We start from the raw sequence: 15,655 nt of genomic DNA on the forward strand, positions 1-15,655 counted from the left end.
ATAATGTGTATATAGATATATTTAATTTTTAATTATGGGAACAGAAAAGTTGAGTCTACATTTATACCTTCACAGTCATCAGTCTCAGGGAGCAATCCCTGATTACCATGCCATGATGTACAGAACAGTTTGCACAAAGCATTTGGCCTGAGTCTTCCCTAAGCTCCATAGCAGACCTCAAAAACCACAAAAAAATTCATTTTTCATAGCTTTTAGTCCTAAGTAGTCAGAATAATCACTGAAGATATATAGAGCAGTCCACCACAGAGGGCTGTTTCTATAGCACGACCTTGAGAGTGTGTTTCATCCCACAGTGTGAGACATAAAGATGTGCAAGCATCCAAGGGTAATAAAGCTATGTCTTCTGTAGACTTCTAAAACCTAATCTACTAATTTTTCCACCTTAGTCACAGCTAGTTGGTTAATTCTGGATAGGGAAAACAGAACTGAAGAAATAATACAGAGTAATGCAGAGCATCATCAGACTTGTGCGTCAGCTGAGGGGAGATGAAAGAAGAGCATGCAGCTGTACTACGGGGGATGGAATTGAAAGCTTCTTTCAAGCCTGTGGCTATATTCTGTGAATTCTTTCTTTCTCCTTGTTTAAGAATAAATGTATTTCTTTATCTACAGTGCTCACATTCTATATTTCATACAATGTCCTTCCACTATGAAGACGAAATGAGGGTGAAAAATTTGAAATATGGGATCATTGAGCTTCACTGGCATTTACTCTATATGCAATTTGGAAAATCTGTATGAGAATTGTCTCCTGATGGAACTCCCCTTCTCATGGCAAAGGCATAAGGTATCTGAAAAATTCTATGCTTATTAGATATTACAACATTTTCCATGTTTGTTGAAATGTCATAGGATAGAAGAATCACCACTTACTGCGGTCAGTAATTATTGTTCTGGCCTCTTGATTGCTCGTCTTGTTTTTCAGATTTTGTGCTGCAGTTATTAGTTCATCCAGCTGGGGACGTCTTTGCTCCAGATCCTGTAGTATTGCCTAGTTGAACACAAATACAAAAATAAAACCAAGTTAAAAGCATATAGAACTGTTGAGAAGACCACATATTGGGACTTTTTTTTTTGTGCTTGCTTAATTTAAAGCAAAAAGATTGTTTGCTATTTCAAATATTATGAAGAATTATGTCTAGACCTTCTAAATATTGTTCTTATTCTTTATATAAAAATACCGAGGATAACTTGTAATAATAATTAAAAATCAACCTATAAAACTAGACAAATAAAATTGACAATCTTTCTTCATTTTTAACACATCAAATTATGCAGGATAAGCTATTCTCCTGTATAAAGCTATAGAAAGGCACTATTTTTCGATATTCTTTTAGATTTTATGGGGTATTTTAAAGAAAGATATTAGGGTTTACTATCTTAGCAAATTACACAGGCTTTTCCTAGTCAATCATGAAGTCTAATTAATGTGTGGTTTTTAATATTTCAAGACTGTTTAATCTATTAGTTAAAAGCCACTGTAAGACTGTTGATGTCACTTTTTCTGTTCTGACACCTTACCTAGCAGAAAAATAATTAACACTCACAATAATTTATATGTTACATAAATACATAAAGCCCAGGCAATCTGAAAATGAAAACTCAAGGCAAATAAGGTGTATAAGATCTATGCATATATTACTTTAACTTAATTTGAAGGAGTAGGGAAGAGCTAACAAGGAATCAGTACAATCGTTTCTCAGATGAGAAGCATCCAAGTATGTATTTAAAGACATTGACCAAATTTATCAACTTCAACTCCCTATTGTGTAGCTTCCAGAAACGATGCTCATTAGATTTCCCAGTCTTGGGAGTTGGAAGTAGCAATATTTATTATAAAACTATAAACAAATTACTTTTTTCTGCCCACAATTTTTAGTCATCAGAACAGAACAGTATACTGTCAGATAGCCAGTAGGTACACTATACCAGCTATCAAGCTGGCAAAAAAAGGCCTGAGAAGAATTTATTTTTCAGGCTTGTTACATAGACATTGGTTAGATAACCTGTTAACATGCTCACCGGGCTGTTGACTATGTGTCTTGAGTATTCTATTGTTGTAAAAGTCTCCCCTTTCTGCTCCTTAAAATGGTGGGTTTTTTTCCTAAATAATCATACTTTATTTTAAAAAGCTGTTATTCATTGACTGTACTGGACAGAAAAGACCTGCAGTCTGATCTCGAATTTGACTCTCCAACTTGAAACTAGTGTTGCATAATTTTTACCAAGTTGAAGGTGACAAATAAAGGCCTAATATCATTTTCTGTTCAATAAGATCAACAAAAGAGCATGATAATATAAATTCCTGTAACTACAGTGTGTATTATCAAAAGCAAGCTAAAAGCTACGTAGAGTTTCCTTTTGTTCAGTTACAAACTCTTAAAGAAGAAAGGTAATTTTCAAGGTACACATTTAGCTACACCTTGGGAAATTCTTGCCTTGAACTTCTGTATCACAAGTTCTTTAAAGTCTACTATAACTGGCTTTCTAAACCCAAAAGTTTGGATGGCATTTTTTCACTTGTATACTGATTGAATTGCATACAGAGACATGCAGTTAAAGCAGCAGCTTGCATAATTAAGGGAAGTCTCTCCTTATTGAAAGCACTCAAAAAAAAGAAATAAAATCTACTGATGCAGTCACTACCTCTAGATATCTATGTGCCTTCTAAACTCCATTTTCTAGGAAGACAAGTTAATGAATGACATGAATTTTGCAATAGAAAAAGCAGTCCCACTGTAGCTGAACAACATCTGTATTACACACATTGCCAAAATGGACTGTGCAGAAGGAGCATTAAAACACATACAAGATGCCCAGATAATTCTGTGTCTTCCACAGTAATATTTCCCTTTCTCTCTCCTTCCCCTACTGTTCCGAAAAGGAAAACCAAATCAAGTGATTGTAAGGTCTTATGCCAATAGTGACTCTGTTCCCTGAAGTTTACTAAATATAATTTTTATACTGGATATATTCAAATAAAAGGATTTATCTGATCCAGCCAGAGTCTCCAACTAGACATTAACTGCTGTGTTTGTACCACAGAAGAAAGCTGCTGTTATAGGAAACTTAGTAGGAAAAGCAATAGGTAAGGAGAGCTCAAGAAGGATTTTCTCAGTACAAAACTGAGTGAATGGAGCTGTCCTGTGCCTAAGGGCTTACAAAACAACTTAACCCCAAGACCTGCAATTCCTCAACTGGACACTCAGGAAGACTAAAAATGCCTCTTTAAAGTGAGTCTTGTTGGATGTATTAATGTGTATTTTTGAAAGGTCAAGAAGGACACCTTAAAACTCTTATACTACAAACAGATCTGAAGATTCTCAGACCTTTCAGTAGACAGTAACACATACCTATAGAGCAGATTTTTTTTTTCTTACTCTTAGAAAAGTGGCCACTCACAATAATGGAAAAGCAACATTTTTCAAAATAATATATTTTTTCCTTGATTTAATAGAAAGTGTCTGAGAACGATACCGAAGAAATGTTTTATTTTATTCAGTAGAATTTTAAAAGTGCTACAACATTTGTGGGTGTACATCTACCAGTTGGTACAATCTTAAAGATTTAGCAAATATATGTTCCACATGGTAGCTACATTGCATGTACACATAGAAACCCTGATAGAAGCTTGGATAAAAGTAGCTACTAAAACACATCACTCCTGAGCCTTCCTGTGATCTAGTAGCATGAAAATAAACAGCACCACTTGAGCTCCACTTAAAGTACTATCAAATTTAGAAAAATATTCTGTGACTAGCTAAACTGATCAAACAAACTGATTTTGTGAGTTAACAAAAATACAGATAATTATACTAGGAAGAGAAGTGCTTTGATGAATACAAATTAAAAGACCACTAAATACGATTTTTGGGAAACATAAAAATTAAATAGCTTTAAAGTATTAGCTGAAATGATCTGAAACAAACAAACAATAAATCCCCAAACCAAAATCAAAAGCAATTCATATCTGGAGATACTTTTAAAAACTTTTATGAATTCAGCCAAATATTTAATGTTGTAAAACTGGATCCTCAACAGAAAACTAAGTGGAAACCATTAGAAGATACTGTTACAAGAGCCATGGGAAGAAAAACTCATTAATAGTGGCACCCTGGTGGAGGCACAGCAGATGCAAAAGACCAGATGCCTATGATTTGGAATGTCAGCACACTGAAACAAATGTGCTATATAAAAATGGATAATACAGAAATAAAAGTTATAATGAAAGTCTTTTCAGAATAAATGAAACAGAAATCTATCTAGTCTCCATCAAGTCACCAAAAGCACAGGTACAAAGACTTAGAGAGTCAGTTAAACTGAAAGTTTTTTGGTTTTGTTTTTGGTTTTTTTTTAATAAACACTTATGTTCTTTTGCACATAATTTCCCTCTAGCCTCATTTTCCTAGTAGTAATATATTCTGCAAAACATTATAGAACACATTTCAATTAAGAAATTTTTGTTTAATTATAAATGTAAATCCATATGAGCAAGTCAACAGTGAAGAAGGACCATTGACATCCATGGCTGTACAAACACATCTTTAAACCCCAAAAGAGCTTTTCTTTTTCTTCCATATATCTATGAATGCCAACATAAGGATGCTTGGAGACAGCACAGTAATGGAACAATGAGATACAGCCATCAAACCTACCTAGAGTTTGTTAGAAAGAGATGCCATTCACTTTTAACAGTCTTTCCATATTTGTGGATAGCAGCTGCTGAAAAGAAAAATCCAATTTTCGGGTTCCTAACTTTTATGATTTTCTAACAAAAAATGGGTGTTGAGATATGGAACAAATTGTTCAAGTCAGTAACTGAAATAACTTGCATAAAAATTGCTAAAAAATAAACTGAAAAACTGAAACAGGTGAAGTGTTAGAAATTCTTGGAGGGACTGCAAAGTTTGAGACTGAGAATTAAAATATTCTCTAGCTTTATAATGTACATGCTAGAGCCTGCATATTTGTCACTGTAGCCATGTGTATAGCAGTTTATATAAAAGATAGGATCCTTAAAATCTGTCCAGTCCTTTTTTCTTTCCTGACCTTGTGGCAAGTGTTACTAAACTGGAATAGCTGAATTCCAGGATGTTACCAAGTTTTATACATTCAACTAATCATTTACTAGTGGTGATTATGCATGTTTGCTCTTTAATATTTTGAGCAACTTTTCTCACGACAAAGACTGGACTTTTCATCTCCCTTTGCTGAATTCAAACATACAAAGAAGAGTTCAAGTTGCTGTTCTGCAACATTATATATGACTGAGCCTCAGTCTGTATGAGTCTTTAAAAAGCCTCTGGGCCCACTCTTGTAACCAATTTACATTCCTATGCTGAAAAACCTCTCTGAAAATATAGATGTTTAAGTGTCACTACAAAAGATTGAAATAACATTGGGTAAAGCAGGTCCCACATTTCCTATTTAGTGTTTAATTGAGAAGTCCTCTGTAGTGTCAATGACTACCATGTCTTCACTAGTTTTCAGTGTATTTATGTGCTTCCAGTCAAATATAGTTTTTTATCTATTTTATACTAACTATAAGAATGCTAATAGTGACTGATCCAAAAAATTATGTTTGGACAAAAAGATGATTTAAGAAAGACCTTCCATATTAAGAACAAACTGGAAGCACTTTTTGTCATCAACAACCCATGGTTGAAGACTAAGACTTCACAACTATTTGGGATGATTTGGTTTGGCCCACTCCCAATCTTGTTAAATGAAATGAACCAATGAATCAAAACTGGTTCTGATGATTAATTAACTGAATGATTAATATGGGAATGCAAGAGAGAAGGAAGATATATTTCTTATCTTATGAACCTATTTGCTCCTCTGAACTAATTTACCATGATATACTCAGAAAAAGCATAATTCTATTAAACAGTTGTTCAGAAAGTTATTTGCTCATTTTTTGAAAAACTTTAGACTCTAAACCTTAAGTTTAAACAAAAAATGAACCAATAATTTCACCACCAAAACGTATAGCCATGACAACTTTATTTAAAACAACTGAGTTTCTTGAGGCTGGTTGGTTCTCTAAATATAATGTGTTACATACAAACAAAAGAGAGAAAGCTTTGGAAAAAAACTTGCTAACAATTTCAGAAAATGCAGATATGCAACACCTACAATTCATTTGAATAATAAAATTGGCTTTGTTAAGATATTCCTCCCAAACACAATTTGAATTTGTTTTCTTGTCACTAAGAAGGAAGGGAATATGAGAGAAAATGATCATTTACATACTCCCTATATTTAAACATAAAATTATGAAAAAAAGAAAGCAATATAATGGAGTGGAATTTTCTTTTTTGAAAACAACTTTTGTTTTGACTATTAGCTGTTTTCCCTGCAAAGTATGTATAATTTTAGGAAAACACAAAGATCTAGAGCTACTATTTAGCAGTGTTGACAGATGATTGGTGACTGTCAATGAAATCGGAACATTAACAGACGACGCTGTGAATTTGATTTTTCCTGAGTGTTTTGTGCAGCTTGTTTTCATAAGCATGTACTTTTATGCCCACTTAGGACCACCTCAAGAACTGCCTAAGCAGCTCTCATCAATGTCAAAGTAAATATACCAACTCCATCGGTGATGCTGTGGGAAAGCCACCAGTGACAACTCATCAGCTGTTGCACAAGATGAGTGAAAAAGCATCACAGAACTTTTTGTACACTTTTTTTTGTGACGGTCACTCATTAAATTATGTTGGTGGCATCGTAAATGTCTGAGGCTTGTTCCTTTACAACTCTGGAAGTCTGGTCCATATCAGGAAGTTATGACAGCAAAACGTGCAACACGCTGTTGATGCACACCAACCAAACCAAACAGAACAGGGAGTATTTAATTTGATTCTCTATGTATTGATCAAAAATGTAAGGTGATGGTGATGGTGGGAGCTGGGATAACTCTCACCCTCCCTCTCACCCTGCTCCACATTTGTCTTTAGGAAAGGCTTTGGAAGCATTTCCTCATTATAACTGAGATTTCTTGATGGACTGCACTGGAGTCCATCCAGCAGACAGGATGGAGAGGATGGAAGAGAACACTAGAAAAAGATTACAGTTTAACAGGGTTTGTGAATGAATCATTATGAGATAAAAAGGAATTCGCTCTATTATAGCCATTGCCAGAAAGAAAAAGGAATAAAGCTAAAGATGTATCTGTAACAAGTAGAAAAACATTTAAAGATTTGTGTGTTTGGCTATAATAAGGTGCATTCAACTAGAGGAACACAGTGATAATTCACATGTAAGAACTCAAGACTGAAACAGGATTACAGCTCTAACAGTAAATCTGGGTATATGTGAAATATGTATAAAATCACAGCCTTTTGCCCTCAAACAATGTGGCAGTTCAATTGCACTTTTGCTTGCAATAAAGCATGAGCAAACAATCAGGCAAAAGTATTCCAGGGTATCTTATGTCCTTTCATCATGCTGAAGAACTTAATGGATGGGAACCACTGTTAGGAGCTACAGAGCTTCCCTGGTTTCTGTATCAGTCAGCAGAACTGAACTCTCTCAGCATATAGCTACCATTTGTAGAATGTGAATTTGCAAAACTTACTATTTTATTTCTCTTATATAACTAATGGTTTTTCACATTAAGGATTTTTCCAATGCATTTAACAAATGTGTATTAGCAAGAAAACTGAGGGCAGCTGCTCTGTTTCTCAAAGCTTCAGCTTTAGTCTTTTCTTTACTGTTTTTTCAGTTGATGGTGTTAGTGAACTCCTTTTATCTGACTGATCCAGTGAAAAATATACTTGTCAATGCACTTCAAAAGCAAAGTTTTAGGTTCTTTACTTTGTCACATTTTTAGACAGAAGTAAAATAATACTGAGAAGACATAGTATTATATTATGAACATAAGCAAAACCAACAGGTATTTTTAGCTATTTTTTTTTTATTTAAGTAAATAACTAATATTTGTGGTGAAGGAAAGCTAATAGCTTGACTGAAGATACTGCACAAATTATCCAGTTTTATAGGGAAAAGATTAGACTGAATCAATTTTATGCTCTGAAAAAAAAACCCACAGAATGACTTTCTCAGTTTCTACTAGAGCCTCTGGAAATCTTTGAATGCTTTTACTGGAAATTTTCTCCAGTAATAGCAAGTGAAAAACAATTTAGGAGAATAAAATGGATTGACACAGCATCAGTTGCCAGATAAGTTTTTCCTTAGTACCTTAGGAAACTGGATATTTTTCTCAAGAACAATGTAAAATAAAGAAAGAGGATTTAATTTAGGTTGTTTGGGTTTGCTTCTGAAACAGAAAACAAAAACTGTTACATAATTTTTTCTTACAGTGAATGTAATATTATTTAGCTTTGTGTGTGTATGTAGGGGCAAGGGGAGGGAAGGTGTTTCTTTACCACATCTGATAAGAAATGTTGGAATAACTCTAGAATAACTTTGGCCTAAATCTAGTAACTTGGACCTTCATCTTTATTCATATCTCATTGTCATTCCAAAAGATGAGAACTGTATGATGTTAGAAGCCTAGTTTTGTTACCTAAACCTTTCTGGTATATTTAGAAAGGTTTTGCTTCAGGTTTTACTGCTGCTTTTCATTTTTGTTTCCACTTTTATTGCATTTTTTTGTTGCACTTGTTTCTTTGTTTGATTTACTTCTAGTTTTTATTCTTCCACATTTCTGTAACTATGGTCAGAATAAAGGTCATTAAGGTAATTAAGCTCAAAAACAACACAGAAGGGAAGGGTAAAAACTTGAAAAATTCTGATGATGTTCATATTTCATCAACAGCAAAGGAAGGAAGGAAATGTATATAATGTGGCTTATTAAAAGTTTGGACTGGGTAAGACTTATTTTTATAACTACTTTCAAAGGGGAACTCTCAAGTTCTCAACTGCCGGCCAGAGTTAGTAAATTAATAATGCAATCTTGTCTTAGTGGTATCACAGAGACTGCAGTCTTCTGAATATGCCATTTTTAACACTCAAAACCTATAATTTGCCCTTCATGGTGTAAGAAACTATGGGATAGGTTGGGAAAGAGATGTAAGTGCTGCACAGCTGTGCAGCACCACATGTAGTTAAAGTGGGAGCTGTAGCTGAGTTAGGTCCCCCAGTTACTCTGCTGTGTGAAAAGAGGGTGGAGAGTAGGTACCTCGGGAGGGAGCTCAGCCATGTGTAGGCTGTGTGGAAAGATGCCTACCCACTGTATAACTAGCTGAAATATGCAAGTTCTCCTTGTTGCATGATTGTCTTGTGATGGGTGTCCTGGTGAACAGGGCCAGGCTTTCACTTTCTGGGAGAGACTGAAATGTTGATGGTTAACGGCTCAAACAACTGGCCATTTGCAAAACAGGGGGTGCTTTGCTGATGATGTGAAAGGTAACCACCCAGGGGTGGTTACCCACTACCAGGGGCTACAAGCTGGATTTTGAGCCAGATAAGGGAAAAGGCCAGCAAGAAGCAGATCCTGTGAGGTGGGATGGTGCTTTTTAATATGCCAGTGTCCTTCCCTACATAACTGGGTCAGTTAAAAACTCCCTTCTCATGTCTTAGAAGGTGTCATAAACCATCAAAGACCCCCTAAGAGACTTATTTCTAGGGCCTTCCACCAGGGGACTGCACCACATGATCCACAGTGTTGCGTTAGACAGTGTAAAACTCCCCTGCTAGGGGAGGTACCTGGATGCCCCATGTAAACCTAAACATATATTAACCCATTGAACTCTTGGTTACATGGGCTTCCCTCACCCCCGACAGATAAGACTGAGACCATCACTCCAACCAAAGGATGTCTAAATTGAAATAATCAAGTATCATCACTGGATCCACAGGTGGTGATATCTTTCTACTCTTACCCTTTCTTTCTTTCATTTCCTTATATAATTTCTTAAGTGATGTCTTTATGCTTTTATACTGCTATATTTCTACAGATAATAACCAAAATGGTTACAATTGCAACCAAATTTTTCTAAAATAAAGTCTACATATATATATATAATATATATACATATATAAAAACAACAATCATTCAGTGCCGTTTCACTCTAATTCAGCCCAAGAGATCTATTAACAAGAACATGAGTTACCCTCACCTTCAGAGGCAGGTCATAACACTTTCCTGTCCTTGGACTTCTCAAGTCCTTTCTACTCTTTTCCAAGAAATTATGCCAATTCAACAGAAGAGGCACAGACTAACACCTACCAGAACAGCCTGGTGTAAAGAACCTTTCTGAAAAGTGAAATCACAGATTCATAGAATGGGTAAGGTTGGAAGTGACCACTGTAGGTCATCTGGTCCAACCTCTGGGCTCAAGTGGAGACATCCTAGAGCACATGGCATGGGATTGCATCCAGACGGTTCTTGAACATCTCCAGTGAGGGATATTCCACAACCTCTCTGGGCAACCTGTTCCAGTGCGTGGCCACTCACACAATAAAGTTCTTCCTCATGTTCAGGCAGAATTTCCTGTGCATCATTTTCTGCCCTTTGCCTCTTGTCCTGTTGCTTGGCATCACTGAGAAGAGCCTGACTCCATCTTCTTGACATTCTCCCTTCAGATACTTATAGAAATTGGTGAGATTCCCTCTCAGTCACCTCTTTTTGAGGCTGAACAAGCCCAGCTCTCTCAGCCTTTCCTTGTAAGAGAGATGTTCCAGTCCCTTAATCATCTTTGTTGCCTCCCCATTGACCCATTCCAGGAGCTTCATGTCTCTCTTGTACTGAGGAGTTCAGAATTGGACACAGCACTTCAGATGCAGCCTCATCTGAATAAAGGGTCAGGATCACCTCCCATGACCTGCTGGCCATGCTCTTCCTAATACACCCCAGGATACCATTGGCTCTCTTGGCCATATGGGCATACACTGAAAGCAGGTGTCTCAGTGTCTGGATGGATGCCTTGTCCTCTAGAAAAGATATAAAGGAACAGAAGTAGGCAGTGCCTCTTTCTCCTGCATTTCCAGTGAATACCTGATGGACAGCTCCTGTCAGATTAAAGAACATTCAATAGAGGCAGGTGAAGGAGGGCTTACTCTGAAGATGGCTACTGGATCTTAAATTTCTGCAGAGCAGGTAGGAGCAGTTTCTATTCACAGGCAAAAGCCAAACCAAAGGAGCACAGCAAACAGCGCTATTGTAGAGCCAAGCACCAGCAGAGCTGGGAAGGGGTATCAAGGCTGTGATGGCACCTACATTATGCAATTGTGCCTGATTTTAGATTTTTTTATGGTGCTGCCCTTTGGTCAATATATCTTGCTGCAGAGGGTAAATTTGCTCATGCTAAAACCTACTGAAGATAGTTTTCTGATAATACAATAATTATTAACTATGGAAACAATAGTATTGAAAAGGGATTTTGGCCAGAAGTTGAAGACAATACAGTCTAAACAGAAAAGTTGCAAATTATTAGTAGTCTGCACATTTAAACACAGAGCAGATGACTACAGAATATGACAGATTATTAACAGAGTTGTATAAATAAAAAATAATCAATTTTTTTTTAATAGACACAATTTGTAAGAGCAGGAAGACGAATCTCTATGTAAAATCCCACAGACTAGTTTCATATATAGTATACAAATATACCTGTCCTTTCTGACCTTCAAATCTATGAATCTGTACGAAATTGTAAAAAAAAAAATAATAAATTTGAACAAACCTATAATGCCAGCTTAACTGAGATGAATTTTCAACACCTGTTTCCTCAAATCAGTATCAGTCCTACATGGTTCCCCTTCCTCACACAGATATATTATAATTTAAATATATTTAATCAATTTCTGACTGAGAGCAGTGTTTTAGCATAAAGTTAAGCATAAATCTGGAGCAATTTCTTGTTCAGACAAGAGGAACTCTTACTACAAAGTTAATGTATTTCATCTGTAACCATTGCTTGAGGCAGAAAGTACAGGCATTGATTAGTAGCTTGCAGTGGAGCCACACAATTCTACTTCAGTGGATGAAAAATTAGCATTTTTCTTTTTCAGAAAATATAGTTTTATTATGTGAATGACAGTTTCAGAAATATATCTGATAGAAAAGAAAGAATCACTGCTAAAGTAGATTGACACTACTATAATAAAAGCAGGAAATAATAATTTGCTTTATATGTGTATTCATGTATATACACACACAGCTATATATAAGCAGATATAGATACTGATTTTATAGTGGGCCTTTGCAATAACAAAGATGGAACCCAAGGAATAAAATTTCAAAATTAATGACCTTCCTCTGATTTCTCTTCTGTAACTGAACAGTAACTGGAGGGGCAATGAGCTTGAGCATCACAATCTGGTCAAAACAGAGGAGGAGGATTTCTTGAGATACTATAATAACACACTTACGAATATAATAAATGTTCCTGAAAATAATCTTAGAATAAACCATTAAAAATCAAAATGAAATTATTCTTCTCTATTATCTTTGTAGTTTTGAACTACTGACATTTTTCCAAAACCAAGATTTTCTCTGCATTGGAAAATATTGTTTTGTTGCTACAATTCTCTTGTGTTGAAAGAACAGAACTTGTTTCTTAGCCATTCAACTTTTTCCTGGGACACTGGAATTAAAAGAGCTGCAAAACTGTATCTTGCAGTGTATTTTTACTTACACTTATTTTCTTTTAAGTTTTTCAAGTGTGAACATTTTATAGACAAAATACTTCCACAGTTTCAGAAAGAAATAAGCTTGTCTTCGGGTTTTAACAAGACTGTTCTCATGTACTTGCTCTCCTATGTACTACAAAAAATGTGCCTTAGCTAAATAACAAACTATATTGCACATTGCTTCATGCAAAAATTCTGACCACATTCATAAATTCACTGCTTGCAGTTCCGTAATGGTGTCAGTCATGGCTGAAAAATAACTGAAGATGGAATGACTGCATATCATCCATATTTCTAATGCTGTTTTTCAACAGGCAAGGCAATTTCTTTTTTTTCTCCTTTTAATTCCTAGACGTCAGTTCCTAGACTTGAGGGCCTATGGCACTGGCTGCTAACAACTCCCTAGTAGACAGTGCTCATCTTTATCAGCGAATCCAAACTGATTTTCAGGTTTTCACTGATAAGTAACTTTTTCCATGCCAATGATGTATTTCTACATTACTAGCATTGACCCACAATTAGACATGAAGCATAACACACACACATATATATATATATATATATATATATATATATATATATATATATATATAAAATTTTAGAATAATAACTTTCAAGTTTAACACACTTGAAAATTTGGCCTTAGCTGATATGTGATATTTTCACTTTTTAGTCACTAAATTAGTAAGTTGAAAGAAAATGTCTTACCATATAGAGCATTAGCTAAGGCTTGATGCAGTCAGTTCTCCAGGGGTGTAGAACCCAAATTAACTAGGAGGCTGTTATGATGCATCTGGACCCTGTCTCCCACTCTCCCCCTCCCTCTTACCATAACAAAGTCAGTTACTGAAAGGCCATATTGGGAGGTGGAAACAAGAGCTTCCAAATGTGTTATATTTTTAAAAATTAATGATTTGTATCTCCCTATGGAAATGCTAGACTGTGACAAGCAGTTCTTCAAGAGCTGAATCCTGGAAGGACTCCAGGCTGAGGTCACTACTTTCTTTGTAAATACCAGCCTGCAAAACTGGGAGGTGTTTTACAGTCTATGGTGCTGAAAAATGTATCTATCTTGGCAATTTTTTCTTACTCAACTTTCTGACCTTATTCCTTGCTTGCTCTTGAAAATTATCACATATACATATGCAGACACACTTCTTTCCAGAGGCTTTTTCCACCAGACAAAAAAAGTAAGAATTATTTTTCTTGAGAGCTACATTTGAAGGCAATTTTTTTTTGTCAGCTATTAATTATTAACAAAAGAAAACTGAGTTTAGGAAGTTACCATTTCTGTTCCTTCTACTTTATCCCTCCAGAGTACCCTTCTAAATACCTTCACTCCAAGCATTAGAAAATGCAAAGATGTAAATTGTAGCCATTGTCCAAGGGATTTGAAGAACTCTCTAGAAACATGAGCTGAATAAAAAAGGAGAATAAGCAACTGTGCTAAGAAATAAAAGAGAAATACAACATATAAGTCTGAACAGATGCCATTAGCTTGCAGTTCTGATTAATCAGCTAAAAGCAACATCAGTTTATTTATCCATGACAGCATAATATATTCTGGTTAAAAACAAAAGTAAAGTACTGACAAGTTTAGGAGTTGGGCCTCAGCATGTCCTTATGCCCTGTATCAGCTGTTTCCTCAGAAGGGGCCATAAGGGCTGTGGAGGTGCCACTGGCTGACCATCCCTGATTGGTGCAGGAGTGGCACTGATGACACTATGCCAGCTTACCCCAAGATTCTACTTTTGCTCTCAGTCCCTGTTTTGCACCAAGAAAGGTCAGAGGACATATCTAACAGGGATACAGCTCTGGAAAAAGGCAACAGAAGCAAGCTGGCGAGGGAAATGCAAAATGGATGATCTGCTTTATTGAAGATGGGTATGTGAGGAATGGAGGATGACAGTTGTTGGTGTACAGATAACTAAAGTTAAACACTGTCATTTTGATTTAGGCACTGTTGAAAGAGAATGCCAAAGAAGTGCAATACCAATAGGAGGGGTGTAGGACATTATTAAAAACATGGTAATAGAGAAGATGTGTGGTCAGAAATTTTTCTTTTTTTAAAATAGATTCCTGACAGTGGAATAACTGCTGTGATTTCATTTTTTCTTAGTCTGTATTCCAGGTGTAATTTAATGTGTACATAAGGATGTTTTAACTTCTTTGAAAATGATCACTAAGTTTTTTCAAAACAAAACAAAACACCCCCAAACTGAAATGTAGTTCTGAAAAAAGCAAAGACCCTAATCAGTTTGTAAAATTTTAGCTTCCTTTCAAACTTTAATTACTCTCTGCTACAGATGTGCAGGCATTAAGAGATAACAAATAATTATAAAAGATTCAGCTAGTATGCCAAGGTAGTTCTCTTGAGGCATGATGGTTTATTGTTTACTAATGTCACTGTAGATCAAAGGAAAATGTTTCAAACTCTCTTGCACAGTGTAAGACATTGCATATGGAAATCAGATCGTACAAGTTACTCTCTTGGAGGAATGTTCCCTACCATGAACAACTAAAGTCTCATAAGAGATACATTAGGAGAGATTTCTATACTTGCACATGATGGAACAGAGTTTCTGGCTGAGGACATGTTTATTGAATTAACTCCAAATTGAAGCTCTATCCACAGATTAACAATCTCTCAAACCCCAAAAAGCAAAAAAGCATGAGCATACTCATTACTCATATTGAACAAAAAAAAAAAAAAAAATCAGCAACTGCCACAGCAGCATTAACCCAGGAGCTTGTCAGAAAGTGCCCAGACTCCAGTGTACCACTGAAAATGGACGTACATCCCCTGGCAGAGTGAACAGTAGTTTCTGGCCAGCTGTACCCAAGCTGGAGCCTGTACCATACCCACCGTCCCCCATGTTTAGGAAGGTGAATACTTCAGGCTGAGCACAAGCACATGAAGGCAAGTGCATGAAGGGTGGGAAACAGGAATGAGTGTGAACAGCAGGACTGAGGCATGAGATGGAGGAGTTGGGAGGTATAAGAAAAGCAGTGATATGCAAGGGAGGAGCTA

General features: G+C 35.9%; 1 protein-coding gene across 16 annotated transcripts in view; it reads right to left on the reverse strand.

Annotated features, from left to right (window-relative positions):
• DMD (dystrophin) overlaps positions 1 to 15,655 on the reverse strand; it is a 1,059,271-nt gene that overhangs the window by 290,894 nt on the left and 752,722 nt on the right. For all 16 annotated transcript variants that reach the window (XM_064646827.1, XM_064646828.1, XM_064646820.1 and 13 more), the window contains one exon: positions 895 to 1,012. In XM_064646827.1, the coding sequence (XP_064502897.1) occupies positions 895 to 1,012 (118 nt within the window). The remainder of the gene's footprint in view (positions 1 to 894; positions 1,013 to 15,655) is intronic.

This window comes from Pseudopipra pipra, chromosome 2, assembly GCF_036250125.1.
Source record: "Pseudopipra pipra isolate bDixPip1 chromosome 2, bDixPip1.hap1, whole genome shotgun sequence".
In the NCBI taxonomy this organism is placed as follows: Eukaryota; Metazoa; Chordata; class Aves; order Passeriformes; family Pipridae; genus Pseudopipra; species Pseudopipra pipra.